Source organism: Xyrauchen texanus, chromosome 23 (genome assembly GCF_025860055.1).
Source record: "Xyrauchen texanus isolate HMW12.3.18 chromosome 23, RBS_HiC_50CHRs, whole genome shotgun sequence".
Taxonomy (NCBI): Eukaryota; Metazoa; Chordata; class Actinopteri; order Cypriniformes; family Catostomidae; genus Xyrauchen; species Xyrauchen texanus.
This window is the reverse complement of record NC_068298.1, coordinates 832,959-847,958: the sequence shown is the minus strand read 5'-3', so window position 1 is coordinate 847,958 and position 15,000 is coordinate 832,959. Positions and strand designations below refer to the sequence as shown.

The 15,000-nt window shown below is 44.3% G+C and overlaps 1 protein-coding gene across 2 annotated transcripts in view; it reads left to right on the top strand.

Moving 5' to 3' along the window:
- Positions 1–3,703, top strand: part of rab28 (RAB28, member RAS oncogene family) — a 29,619-nt gene extending 25,916 nt beyond the window's left edge. For both annotated transcript variants that reach the window (XM_052154638.1, XM_052154637.1), the window contains one exon: positions 1,793–3,703. Coding sequence is in view for 1 of the 2 variants with exons in the window: in XM_052154637.1 (XP_052010597.1) it covers positions 1,793–1,885 (93 nt within the window). In the remaining variant the exon portion in view is untranslated. The remainder of the gene's footprint in view (positions 1–1,792) is intronic.
- Positions 3,704–15,000: the final 11,297 nt, after the last annotated feature.

The following is a 15,000-nucleotide window of genomic DNA, read 5'->3' as shown; positions in this document are numbered from 1 at the left end:
GTGTGTGTGTGTGTGATGTAGTGTGTGTTGTGTGTGTGCGTGTAGTGTAGTGTGTGTAGTGTGTGTGTGTAGTGTATGTGTGTGTAGTGTGTGTGTGTGTAGTGTGTGTGTGTAGTGTGTGTGTGTAGTGTGTGTGTATGTAGTGTGTGTGCGTGTAGTGTGTGTGTGTGTGTGTGTATGTGTAGTGTGATGATGATGTGTAGTGTGTGTGCGTGTAGTGTGTGATGTGTGTAGTGTGTGTGTGTGTAGTGTGTATGCGTGTAGTGTGTGTGCGTGTAGTGTGTGTGTGTGTAGTGTGTGTGTGTGTAGTGTGTGTGATGTATTGATGCGTGTAGTGTGTGTGTATTGTAGTGTGTGTGTGTGTAGTGTGTGTGTGCGTGTAGTGTGTGTGTGATGTGTAGTGTGTGTGTGTAGTGTGTGTGTGTGATGATGTGTGTGTAGTGTGTGTGTGTGTGTGTGATGCGTGTAGTGTGTGTGCGTGTAGTGTGTGATGTGTGTAGTGTGTGTGTGTGTAGTGTATGTGTGTGCGTGTAGTGTGTGTGATGTAGTGTGTGTGTGTGTGTAGTGTGTGTGTGTGTGTGATGATGTGATGTGCGTGTAGTGTGTGTGTGCGTGTAGTGTGTGTGCGTGTAGTGTGTGTGCGTGTAGTGTGTGTGTGTAGTGTGTGTGCGTGTGTGTGATGATGATGTGTGTAGTGTGTGTGCGTGTGTAGTGTGTGTGCGTGTAGTGTGTATGTGATGTAGTGTGTGTGTGCGTGTAGTGTGATGATAGTGTAGTGTGTGTGTGTAGTGTGTGTAGTGTAGTGTGTGTGTGTGATGATGTGTGTGTGATGATGTATGATGTAGTGTGTGTGTAGTGTGTGTGTGTGTGTAGTGTAGTGTGTGTGTAGTGTAGTGTGTGTGTAGTGTGTGTGTGTAGTGTGTATTAGTGTAGTGTGTGTGTAGTGTGTGTGTGTGTAGTGTGTGTGTAGTGTGATGATGTGTGTAGTGTGTGTGTAGTAGTGTGTGTGTGTAGTGTGTGTGTAGTAGTGTGTGTGTGTAGTGTGTGTGTGTAGTAGTGTGTGTGTGTAGTGTAGTGTGTGTGTGTGTGTGTGTGTGTGTAGTGTGTGTGTGTAGTGTGTGTGTGTGTAGTGTGTGTGTGTAGTGTGTGTGTGTGTAGTGTGTGTGTGTGTGTGTGTGTGCGTGTAGTGTGTGTGCGTGTAGTGTGTGTGTGTAGTGTGTGCTGCGTGTAGTGTGTGTGTGTGTAGAGAGATTTGTGTTTATATTTGATCATTACAAATCAGTTGAAATCATGCTTGTTGAATTTCCGTCTATCTTTTAATGTGTTGTTTAATCAATATTAGGGCTGGGCAACAATAATGAAATTCAGATTAATCGTGATCTTTATTTAATAATAAACTCAACATCTCAATAACAATTCTTAAAATCTAAAGATTAATTTTTTAACTTTTATGCACAATGCTGTAAAATGCCAGTAAATCTCCTGTATGCGACTGAAAATGTTGAGATTTCTGTTAGCAGTGTGAAACACAGTTGACAAAAAGATGTAATCCAGTATTTGGAGATAATATAGCATAACGAGACATTTATAAGCAGTTTTTAATAGTCCGGTCATTTTTGACCGGGAACACCAACATAGTTCAAAAACAAACACTCGTCGCTTGTGCGCTAGCTTTGAGAACGTATGTTGTGAATCGGCATTGAATGGGGCAATCTGTATTGAGACCCAGCCCTAATCCATATATTGATTGTTAATTGGGAGGGTGATTGGTTTGTTGTTCTCTCTCCTGCAGTACGTGGTTAAAGCAGATATAGTGAACTACAGTCAGGAGTCGGTGGCACGAGCCGTCAACCCTCCTCGCAGCTCCATGTGTAACATACAGTGATCATCAACACGCTCCCCGTCTGTCTCGCTCATGTCTGCAGCTCTAGTGAGTGTCTGTGATCACATGTGTTTTTAAAGAGGTTTATCTGACTACAGATGGGACGCTAAACTCACTCATCCTGAGCAATACATCACAACTGAACATCATGAACATTATTTGACTCATTTGCCAATTAGATATTTAGAAGAGCTTGATGTAAAGAGTAGAATAGAGGATAAATGCTTACTGTTGTATTTGATGAGAAGCTGAAATACAGTGAGACAGCTGTCTGACGGAAGCAGATGCTTATAAAGGATTTATATGTGTGCATTTATACGAGACCGCTACATTCACCCCGACAGAAGCCTGACTTCCTGCGGTCGGAGGTTACAGCAGATTATTGCATTGGGTACCATCGATGAAGGCCATCCTGAACACGTTTTACAATAAATACAATGACAAACACTTTAAAGGTGCACTCATTACATCTGTTGCTCATTAAAAAGGTGTTTCACATATAGACATGTATAGCATTTTTTAGAAATATGTTGAAAATGAGGTGTTAGACTCCAGTCCTATCGGTGACCCAATAAAAGCTGTTTAATTTCACATGGAGCGGGTCGCCCCCTCATGGGCACTGCCATGTTGACCGCACATGACACGGTAATGACAATAACAACAACATGTTTACTTTATATTTGGCTTTCAGCCAATGCTTAAACATTAAAACCACAAACACATCAATGTTGATATACAGCGAGTGTGATCCACACAGTCTGAACCGAACGAGGGCAAGAGGGAAGATCAAAGGAGTGATGAACCGATGCTACCTGCAGCTGTCACGGATCACTGATAAGCATCTGAACACACTCAAGAATGTCCATTATAGGCATGTGTGTAATGTGAGATGATAGAAACACAGACAGTAACAAAACAGGAGCTAAACAAACATTTGGAGTGAGGGGACGGCGCTACGGGACGATGGGTAATCTCACTTTGTGAAGCTCTAAAGGAATATTCTGTTCATTAGAGGTTCATCTCCGTCCACTGCATTTGTGACATGATCTAAATTACCATCAAAAATGATTTGCTTTTCTTTAAATGTGTGTTCCAGTGAGACACTTCCAATGGAAGTCAATGGGGTTTAATCTGTACACATTAAAATACTGTTTCACAAGTATAGACACAAGACATAAACAATATGTGTGTTAACATGATTTTACTGTCATTAAATCACTTATTAACCACATCTGTGTGAACATAGAGACGATTATACAACTGTGTTGCCATGACGATGTAACGGCTTAAACCCTAAAGCTGCGTACACACTGCTAGCGACTTTGTCGCTGCAGGTCGCCAGTGGCTGGCGGTGAAGTCGCTAGTGGGTGTTCCCACTACTGGTTGCCTAGTAACGTTTATAAATGACATTCACGGATGTCATTCCATTGCTCTTGACAGCGAATCTCTTTTCTTGGCGCTAAAAACAAACATTTTGGAGGGAAAAGACTAAATATAAAGATGGATGAGAAACAAGGCGTGCTGTTTGCCATAGCGGCGGTTTATCTGCGGCGGAAACGCAAACGCCGGTCTGTCTGTGTCCATAAAACCATTAAATCTCAGAGTCAGCACGGCGAGTACCACCGGCTGGTGCAAGAGCTGCGGCTGGATATACCATATCCATATCATAGAGCACTGGAACATTGCTAACAGCAAGAATTAGCCTTTCATCCATCTTTCCGTTACTGCAGGAGCTGAGAGAGAGAGAGAGAGAGAGAGAGAGAGAGAGAGAGAGAGAGAGAGAGAGAGAGAGAGAGAGAGAGAGAGAGAGAGAGAGGATCACATGAGCTCTCCCGTCGTCTCTCCTATTGGCTGTCGCTTCCGTTAGTCGCTCTTCATTTGAATAAAGTTGAACTTGTCTCAACTTTGTCGCGTCGCTGGACACGCCCACATCTAGTCGCCAACGGTCGCGACAGCTTGTGTCGCCGGAAGTCGCTGTGCTCTCATTGAAAATGAATGGGATGTAGTCGCTGTCGCTGGCGGTGTGTACGCAGCTTAAAACGACCGTAAAACAACTTTACAGCTGAAATAATGCACGAGTTTTAACAGAAGTTAATGTATTTAATGTAAGTGCTTTTATAAAATTATAAGCGTCAAATTTCTGCCTTTAAACCTCCAAAAATTGCCCCATTGACTTCCATTATAAGTGTCCCACTGGAACACACATTTAAAGGAGGGACGAGTCGAAATTATTATTATTATTATTTTGAATCAATATTATGCCACAAATTCTGTCGATTGAGGGTGACTTGTATTATTGTGTATTTTACACCGTATTTCGATCGGGTCAGAATAGTCGCAAAATACAAATATTCAAGAAAAATACTCAGAAAGGGTGTTCATAAACTTTTGAATGTTTTTAAGTTTAAAAAGTCATCGCTGGATCTGCATTTTCAAATCATTTGTTTTTTTTTATAAAAGTGCGTCATCTTCAGCCAATCAGACGAGACGTTTCCAGCTATAAGAGCAGACTATAGTGTATCAACTCTCCATTAAATACAACAATTACAAAGAACATTTATTATGTGCACTGCTCTGATGACAACGCTCTTCATTTGTGACCGCCCCCCATTTCACATGTTGTCATATGTTTTATTTCTCATGTAGTTTATTATGAATGAATATGCTAATTCCATCTCAAAAATGTCCATGCAGATAATACATCCCCCCGCTGTAGAGTGACTGATTATTTGATGTTTATGAGCATCATTCTGGACCAATAATCTGCATTTAAGCCGGACTCACACAGAGAGGTCTTGTGTTTAATGTTTGCAGGCTGCCTGTAAACTGTATTTGAGTGATTTGTCGGTTTGTGTGTGTGCGCGGGAGTGTGTTTTCATTTCCACGGGACGCCAGGAATCCCTCTACTCAGAGAAGTTCCATTATATGACCTCTGAATATATTTCAATACTGCATGTATTTGCAAACTCGGACCTCTCCAGGTGTTGTTGAACCTTGTTTACTCTGTCAGTTTAGGAATAAATGTCACAACACACGCTGACACGCATGTCTGGTTTTTCTACACTCTCCATCTTCATTCCTCTGGAAAAGTCAAATAGATCTTTTCCAAATCCCACTTTCACAAGATGTATTAATGTGGAGGAGGATGTAGACATGTGGTCAGGAATATTGTCCAATATTAATATCATTCAAATGTCTGCCTGTAATTTACTGTAACGTGATACAGTAAGTAATTACGCTTGAAATAGTCTCCTCTTGACTGCACTTACACACGAGTCCAGAACTCTTCACATCATCTGATGTGGGATTACGAGTCTCCACATTTCAGTGACCATGAACCATATTTCATATATCGTATGTATGGAAGAAATCCTCACTTTACCTTCACTACCAAAGAAAGAAATATAGTATATTTATTAAAAAGAAGAGTAATCTTACACTGTACAATGATGTGTTAGTCCTGTTATTATAATAGATGCAGGTAAAGTATAAAAGCAGTCATTTTATATGAAACTGTATATAGAGGCCTATAGACCTTATTCACAGTAGTGCCATCTTTGATCACGGGCGCAACTTTTGTGATCCGTGTATCTGTCAAGTGTGGGGGGTGATGTCGGAGGGGTCGAGGAGGACGATTGCACCACCTTTAGTGAGCCGCTGGCGCCCCTATGCATTGCGTACATTGCAGATATGGTTTTTGCAAATCTGTTTCTGATTTTTGACGGGAATGAAAATGAGGCTGTGAGGGATAGCTATTAAAAACCCTAACCCTATCTGCTAGATCACATCTCATTTTACACAATTCGTGTTTTCTAGGTGTGTTTTGTCTCCTGAAATTTCTCTGCAAGATATTTAATTCTAAGTTGGTCAGGAGAACGACCAAAAGCACTTTAATCAACCGTAAAACCCATTAAAGAGACTATACGTCTTACGCATCACAGCCTCGTTTTCATTCCCGTTTAAAATCAAATATGGCGCTGCTGAGAATAAGTTAAATAAGATGTTCAAATAGTTATTTCTCTTAACCACCTCTTAAGTAATCTAATAGGAGCACAGTGTCCAAAAAGAAAAGAAAGAAATATAATTGTTGTGAAATGGTGACGATAACTGTGCGTCATTAATGAAGACATTAAAGATATGTGATTTATATTTACATTTTCGCTTGTTTCATGAACACACAATGAAGCTGAACGCATGCGCACCGGTCTCGCGCGATTGGCGAGGGTCGTCACGTGCCTCCCTCTGTCAGAGCGAGAGTTGACACTTGGCGCGCGCGCTGTTTGTACAGGTGTTTTAGTAAAGAAAACAACGGCAAGACTTCCAGTTCAAACTCTCTCGGCCTACTCGAAAAAGACGCGAGGAAAGAATAATATAATGTGGAAAATAATGCGAGGAAAAGGGCTGAAAGTTTGACAGATGAGCGGCGGGTCGTTGGGGATTTCGAGTCTGTTTCCCGCGCGCGGGCTTCTGAGTGATGGCGTGACTAGATGTCGAGTGTCCGTTAATGCTGAGGAGAGACGATGACCCAACAAGATGTGAGAAACATTTCAACTCCAAGTATAATTTCACACAGGTAAGTGACATCTCAAACCACAAGACCGTTTTAAACAGGTAACAAACATTAAATTATTTCTTCTGTGGAACACAAAAGTGCATTTTTGTTTTTCAGATAATGAAAGTTGATTTCTCAGGCTGTCAAAGTCCATAATAATAATAATAATAATAATAATAATAAAATATCAAAACAATCCATTTGGTTGGTATTTTACTGTATATTTCAAAGTCTTTTGAGGCCATGCTATTGTGTAAAGAACAGACTGGCATTTCAGTAGTTATTCACTTTAGATAGAATTTATCACATTTATTTTTGAATCAAAATACGTATTTGTAATTTTCAATTATGTTCAAGGTGGTTTTTTAATATATACAGCTCTGGAAAAAATGAAGAGACCACTGAAAATCATCAGTTTCTCTGGATTTACTCTTTACAGGGTTTTATGAGTTTGAGTAAAACTGGCATTTTTATTCTATAATGTACTGACAACATTTCTCCCAAATCCCAAATAAAGATATTGTCATTTAGAGCATTTATTTGCAGAAAATGACAACTGGTCAAAATAAAAGATGGCGTGTTTTCAGACCTCGAATGATGCAAAGAAAACAAGTTTATGGTCATTTATAATCAACACAATATTAATGTTTTAACTGAGAGTTCAGAAATCAATATTTGCTGGAAGAATCCTGATATTCAATCATAGCTTTCATGTGTCTTGGCATGCCCCCTGCCAGTCTTTCACATTGCTGTTATCATGCCCCCTGCCAGTCTGTCACATTGCTGTTGGCATGCCCTCTGCCAGTCTTTCATGTTGCTGTTATCATGCCCTCTGCCAGTCTGTCACATTGCTGTTATCATGCCCCCTGCCAGTCTGTCACATTGCTGTTATCATGCCCTCTGCCAGTCTTTCACATTGCTGTTATCATGCCCCCTGCCAGTCTTTCACATTGCTGTTATCATGCCCTCTGCCAGTCTTTCACATTGCTGTTATCATGCCCCCTGCCAGTCTTTCACATTGCTGTTATCATGCCCTCTGCCAGTCTTTCACATTGCTGTTGGCATGCCCCCAGCCAGTCTTTCACATTGCTTTTATCATGCCCTCTGCCAGTCTTTCACATTGCTGTTATCATGCCCCCTGCCAGTCTTTCACATTGCTGTTATCATGCCCTCTGCCAGTCTTTCACATTGCTGTTGGCATGCCCCCAGCCAGTCTTTCACATTGCTTTTATCATGCCCTCTGCCAGTCTTTCACATTGCTGTTGGGATGCCCCCTCCAGTCTTTCACATTGCTGTTATCATGCCCTCTGCCAGTCTTTCACATTGCTGTTGGCATGCCCCCAGCCAGTCTTTCACATTGCTTTTATCATGCCCTCTGCCAGTCTTTCACATTGCTGTTGGGATGCCCCCTCCAGTCTTTCACATTGCTGTTATCATGCCCCCTGCCAGTCTTTAACATTGCTGTTATCATGCCCTCTGCCAGTCTTTCATATTGCTGTTGGCATGCCCTCTGCCAGTCTTTCACATTGCTGTTATCATGCCCTCTGCCAGTCTTTCACATTGCTGTTATCATGCCCCCTGCCAGTCTTTCATGTTGCTGTTATCATGCCCTCTGCCAGTCTTTCATATTGCTGTTATCATGCCCTCTGCCAGTCTTTCACATTGCTGTTGGGATGCCCCCTGCCAGTCTTTCATATTGCTGTTGGCATGCCCTCTGCCAGTCTTTCACATTGCTGTTATCATGCCCTCTGCCAGTCTTTCACATTGCTGTTATCATGCCCTCTGCCAGTCTTTCACATTGCTGTTATCATGCCCTCTGCCAGTCTTTCACATTGCTGTTATCATGCCCCCTGCCAGTCTGTCACATTGCTGTTGGCATGCCCTCTGCCAGTCTTTCATGTTGCTGTTATCATGCCCTCTGCCAGTCTGTCACATTGCTGTTATCATGCCCCCTGCCAGTCTGTCACATTGCTGTTATCATGCCCTCTGCCAGTCTTTCACATTGCTGTTATCATGCCCCCTGCCAGTCTTTCACATTGCTGTTATCATGCCCTCTGCCAGTCTTTCACATTGCTGTTATCATGCCCCCTGCCAGTCTTTCACATTGCTGTTATCATGCCCTCTGCCAGTCTTTCACATTGCTGTTGGCATGCCCCCAGCCAGTCTTTCACATTGCTTTTATCATGCCCTCTGCCAGTCTTTCACATTGCTGTTGGGATGCCCCCTCCAGTCTTTCACATTGCTGTTATCATGCCCTCTGCCAGTCTTTCACATTGCTGTTGGGATGCCCCCTGCCAGTCTTTAACATTGCTGTTATCATGCCCTCTGCCAGTCTTTCATATTGCTGTTGGCATGCCCTCTGCCAGTCTTTCACATTGCTGTTATCATGCCCTCTGCCAGTCTTTCACATTGCTGTTATCATGCCCCCTGCCAGTCTTTCATGTTGCTGTTATCATGCCCTCTGCCAGTCTTTCATATTGCTGTTATCATGCCCTCTGCCAGTCTTTCACATTGCTGTTGGGATGCCCCCTGCCAGTCTTTCATATTGCTGTTGGCATGCCCTCTGCCAGTCTTTCACATTGCTGTTATCATGCCCTCTGCCAGTCTTTCACATTGCTGTTATCATGCCCTCTGCCAGTCTTTCACATTGCTGTTATCATGCCCTCTGCCAGTCTTTCACATTGCTGTTATCATGCCCTCTGCCAGTCTTTCACATTGCTGTTATCATGCCCTCTGCCAGTCTTTCATATTGCTGTTATCATGCCCTCTGCCAGTCTTTCACATTGCTGTTGGGATGCCCCCTGCCAGTCTTTCATATTGCTGTTGGCATGCCCTCTGCCAGTCTTTCACATTGCTGTTGGGATGCCCCCTGCCAGTCTTTCACATTGCTGTTATCATGCCCCCTGCCAGTCTTTCACATTGCTGTTGGGATGCCCCCTGCCAGTCTTTCACATTGCTGTTATCATGCCCCCTGCCAGTCTTTCACATTGCTGTTATCATGCCCTCTGCCAGTCTTTTACATTGCTGTTATCATGCCCTCTGCCAGTCTTTCACATTGCTGTTGGGATGCCCTCTGCCAGTCTTTCACATTGCTGTTATCATGCCCTCTGCCAGTCTTTCACATTGCTGTTATCATGCCCTCTGCCAGTCTTTCACATTGCTGTTGGGATGCCCTCTGCCAGTCTTTCACATTGCTGTTGGGATGCCCTCTGCCAGTCTTTCACATTGCTGTTATCATGCCCTCTGCCAGTCTTTCACATTGCTGTTATCATGCCCTCTGCCAGTCTTTCACATTGCTGTTATCATGCCCTCTGCCAGTCTTTCACATTGCTGTTATCATGCCCTCTGCCAGTCTTTCACATTGCTGTTATCATGCCCTCTGCCAGTCTTTCACATTGCTGTTGGGATGCCCTCTGCCAGTCTTTCACATTGCTGTTATCATGCCCTCTGCCAGTCTTTCATATTGCTGTTATCATGCCCTCTGCCAGTCTTTCACACTGCTGTTGGGATGCCCTCTGCCAGTCTTTCACATTGCTGTTATCATGCCCTCTGCCAGTCTTTCACATTGCTGTTATCATGCCCTCTGCCAGTCTTTCACATTGCTGTTATCATGCCCTCTGCCAGTCTTTCACATTGCTGTTTTGTGACTTTATGCCACTCCTAGCACAACAATTCAAGCATCTCAGCTTTGTTTGAAGGCTTGTGTCCATCCATCTTCCTCTTGATCACATTCCAGAGGTTTTCAGTGGGGTTCAGGTCTAGAGATTGGGCTGGTCATGATAGGGTCTTGATCCGGTGGTCCTCCATCCACACCTTGATTGACCTGCCTGTGTGGCATGGAGCTTTGTCCTGCTGGAAATCCAATCCTCAGAGTTGGGGAACATTGTCATTAAAATTCCTCTTTGATTATGTCAGTCTTAACAATTAGTTTGCCAGTCAGAGTTGCTAGTCGGTAGGAAAACTCCCTGTGAATTGTGAACTGAACCGGTCTTTAGGAGATGTCCAATTTGAAATAAGCCAAATGCTAGAGTAATATGATCCTGGGAGCGTGCCCAGAGGGTTTGAGTGATGGGGCCAAAGGAAGATTGTTGTTATTGCCAAAAACAGCAAATACGTATAGAAACAATGTTTACAAATGGTTTGTGTGAGATTTGTACCAATTACTCAAAATACCCTTCAGTCTTTACCCTTTAAAACCCTCCAGTCTTACGCCACAATCAATCAGTGAATCAAGAACTACCACCTGTGTTTCTGTTTCAATATGTTGGGTTAGGGTTATCTTCACTTGACCCAATGCATCACTTTAATTCATTTAAACCGACTGATCTCAGTTCAGAACATTCTGTGCTGTCAGTAAAGGGTTAAACTTTCACTGAGCAACATGTAGCGATCTCAGTAGAGTTTGGCTGAGTTCGTAATGGCGTACTACCATACTACACAATACACATAATGTTTCTGCCATTGACACGTGTGGTCAATGGAGAGATATCCAAGATATCCTATATTTACTGTACATTATCACACTGAGAATACATTTATTTATCCAAAAGCTAAAGTAGTGTGTCTTTCAGAGTCTTTATATGGAGTTAGGATGAAATAAGATGCATTTCAAACTGTTCTGAGACCAGTGCAGACAGACAGCACACTGGAGGTTAAGTCATGCACTAAATAGGGAGCATCCTATAGCTCTCCTATAACTGTTCTGAGACCAGTGCAGACAGACAGCACACTGGAGGTTAAGTCATGCACTAAATAGAGAGCAAGGGAGCATCCTATAGCTCTCTATAACTGTTCTGAGACCAGTGCAGACAGACAGCACACTGGAGGTTAAGTCATGCACTAAATAGAGAGCAAGGGAGCATCCTATAGCTCTCTATAACTGTTCTGAGACCAGTGCAGACAGACAGCACACTGGAGGTTAAGTCATGCACTAAATAGGGAGCAAGGGAGCATCCTATAGCTCTCCTATAACTGTTCTGAGACCAGTGCAGACAGACAGCACACTGGAGGTTAAGTCATGCACTAAATAGAGAGCAAGGGAGCATCCTATAGCTCTCTATAACTGTTCTGAGACCAGTGCAGACAGACAGCACACTGGAGGTTAAGTCATGCACTAAATAGGGAGCAAGGGAGCATCCTATAGCTCTCCTATAACTGTTCTGAGACCAGTGCAGACAGACAGCACACTGGAGGTTAAGTCATGCACTAAATAGGGAGCAAGGGAGCATCCTATAGCTCTCCTATAACTTTTCTGAGACCAGTGCAGACAGACAGCACACTGGAGGTTAAGTCGTGCACTAAATAGAGAGCAAGGGAGCATCCTATAGCTCTCCTATAACTGTTCTGAGACCAGTGCAGACAGACAGCACACTGGAGGTTAAGTCGTTCACTACATAGGGAGCAAGGGAGCATCCTATAGCTCTCCTATAACTGTTCTGAGACCAGTGCAGACAGACAGCACACTGGAGGATAAGTCCTGCACTAAATAGGGAGCAAGGGAGCATCCTATATCTCTCTATGCAGTTAAGTGCGTTCACTCCTAAAATCTGATCAAAAGTTCAGTTTCAGCTGCAGATGATGTTTGGATCAACATGTTTGACACACATGGGACGATGATCATCAGTTCATAGATTCAACATTTATAATGGATCGTTTTATTTGAACATGATTGACAGTGATTGGATGATGCGGGACATTACTGTAAATCTGAATTGGTAAAATAATTCAGCACTGCTTTGTGTGTTTGACAGTGCAAAGAGAGAACATTGAGATTTGTAGGAAAACTATTTGCTCTTCAAATATTTATTTTTTTGCATGTTTATTAGTTGCCTCTAGTTACAAATCAAAAAGGCAAATGGAAAATGCCAACTCTTGAGGCAGTAGTGGAAAATTACAAGACTACGGTAACTCCTCGTAGAATGTGCTGGTTAAGTCATACATGCACTGATGAGCCACAACATTAAAACCACCGACAGGTGAAGTGAATAACATCATCTCGTTACACTGGCAGCTGTCGAGGGGGGGGATATATTAGGCAGCAAGTGAACAGTTCTTGAATGATGTGTTGGAAGCAGGAAAAATGGGAAGCGTGAGAATCTGAGTGGCTGGACGACTGGGTCAGAGCGTCTCCAAAATGGCAGGTCTTGTGGATGTTCCCGGGATGCCAGTGGTTGGTACCAAAACAAGTGGTCCAAGGAAGGACAACCGGTGACCCGGCAACAGGGTCATGGGTGCCCAAGGCACATTGATGCACGTGGGGAGCGAAGGCTAGCCCGTCCGATCCCACAGAAGAGCTACTATGCTAGCCATGATTGAAAGGTGTCCGAACACACCGTGCATCACTGCTCGCTGCGTGTGGGGGAACGTAGCCGCAGATCGTTTAGAGTGCCCACGCCGACCCCTGTCCACTGCCGAAAGTGGTGCCAACGGGCACGTGAGCGTCAGAACTGGACCATGGAGCAATGGAAGCATGTGGCCTGGTCTGATGAATCACGTTTTCTTTTAGATCACGTGGACGGCCGGGTGCGTGTTCGTCGTTTACATGGGGACGAGATGGCAGCAGGATGCATCATGGGAAGACAGCAGGCCGGCGGAGGCCGTGTGATGCTCTGGGCAATGTTCTGCTGGGACATCTTGTGTCCTGGCACTCATGTGGATGTTACTTTGACATGTACCACCTACCTAAACATCGTTGCAGACCACGTACACCCCCTCATGCCAACGGTATTCCCTGATGGCAGTTTTCAGCAGGATAGTGCGCCCTGATTGTTCAGGAATGGTTTGAGGAACATGAGGAAGAGTTCAAGGTGTTGCCGTGACCTCCAGATTCCCCAGATCTCAATCTGATTGAGCATCTATGGGATGTGCTGCACCAACAAGTCCAATCCATGGAGGCCTCACCTCCCAACTTACAGGATCTGCTGCGAACATCTCGGTGCCCGATACCACAGGACACCTTCAGAGGTCTTCTGGAGTCCGTGCGTCGACCGGTCAGCTGTTTGGGCGGCACGAGGGGACCTACATGATATTAGGCAGGTGGTCATAATGTTGTGGCTGATCAGTGTATGTTACATATGCTTAAGATTCAAAAAACATATTTCCACATATGTGCATCACTGGATGTTTAGTGAGCAATGTCCGAATTAACCCAGTCAAAGCAACGTCTCATACAACGAAGAAAGAAACACTTACTTGTGGCATCTCAAACTCCTCAGGGGAACAGAAATCGAGTCTTCATGCTGGTCTGAAGGATCCACAGAAGACTGGCCTCTCTGAGCCACATTTTAAGTTTAGAAGAACAGTTTGAGAGGTGATGTGAAACTCTGCTGAAAGTTTTACAGCTTAACTGCAGGTTAGCGATGAGCACAGCGGCTACAGAATGTGCCCAAGTGGTAAAACGCTACAATTAGACAGTAATGAGGTTCAATTACATTTTATTTGAGATGTTAAAATGGAGCGCTGTGAAAGGGGCCGTTGAAATGACCAACATGTGCACGACTCAAACTGGAGAATAAGAGATCATTGTGGATGAGGGACGTTTGCTCTGTTTTTGGCTGCAGATGTACCCCGCGTGCGTGTGTGTGTGTGTGTGTGTCTATTTTACGAGTGTTTTTAGAGTGATGTCAGATGTTAATGGTGACATTAACCGTGTGTGCGCGAGTCTCGTGTGAGCATGTGTTCGCCTCTTCGACATGACCTGTAACTCGAGCCCTACGGCCTTTATACAGTGGAGCGGTTTAGGGCTCTTCCCTCGAACCCTTGTGCACAAAGCACAGAGGAGACGTTGTGGCCCCTGGACTCATCATTCCAACTCGACCCTGAAATGGGGACCGTTTGCCGCCCGGCCGAGGAAACAGGAAGATTGCTAAAGCAGTGAAAATAAATGCCGGCCGCATTAATGTGTGTTTGGGTGGTCAGAGTCGGCGTACTCGTACGGCACACCGTGGGCGAATGGGGCAACTTGGCAGCGAGACAGATTTGGGGGTTGGGCTGGTGTGAGACAGCTTGAAAAGTGCTCGACTGTTTGTGCTGAAACCTGTATATCCTTAAAGCCATCTGGTATTACGCGCTTCCCTTCGCCTTTCTCTCTGCATGTGCTTATTTTACTCTGGGCTGAAGCGGGGTGATGACAGTAAGAACCTCACACAGGCCGAGTTGGGAAGAGGACGTGGAGCTGCTGCCAAGTTCAGCAGGATTGAGGACGAGAAAGACGTTGGGTAAAAGAGAGCGAGATGGCTCTCATGTCCTATTCTTGTGCCATTTCCACCTGCGACGTGCCAGTGTAGCAGAGCTGAAGCGAGCGATTTCAGAAGGGCGGGTGAAGTGTCTTGCCATGTGTGGCTTACCCAACACTACCGTGGGCACTAGGTGTGTGCCTATCAGCTTCCTGGATTGCTGGTTGGCTTCAGTTAGAGTAGAGGATGTGGTCCATGCAAACACTGTATTTATAGTGTGAGACAGAGCGCTGTGGATAATCGCAGGGTCAGGAAGGGCACGTCCTCCAAAAGAAACGGCGTCTAAAGTGGCAGCAAGCTGTGGCCGCAATTGTAGTTTATGTTAAGTCAGA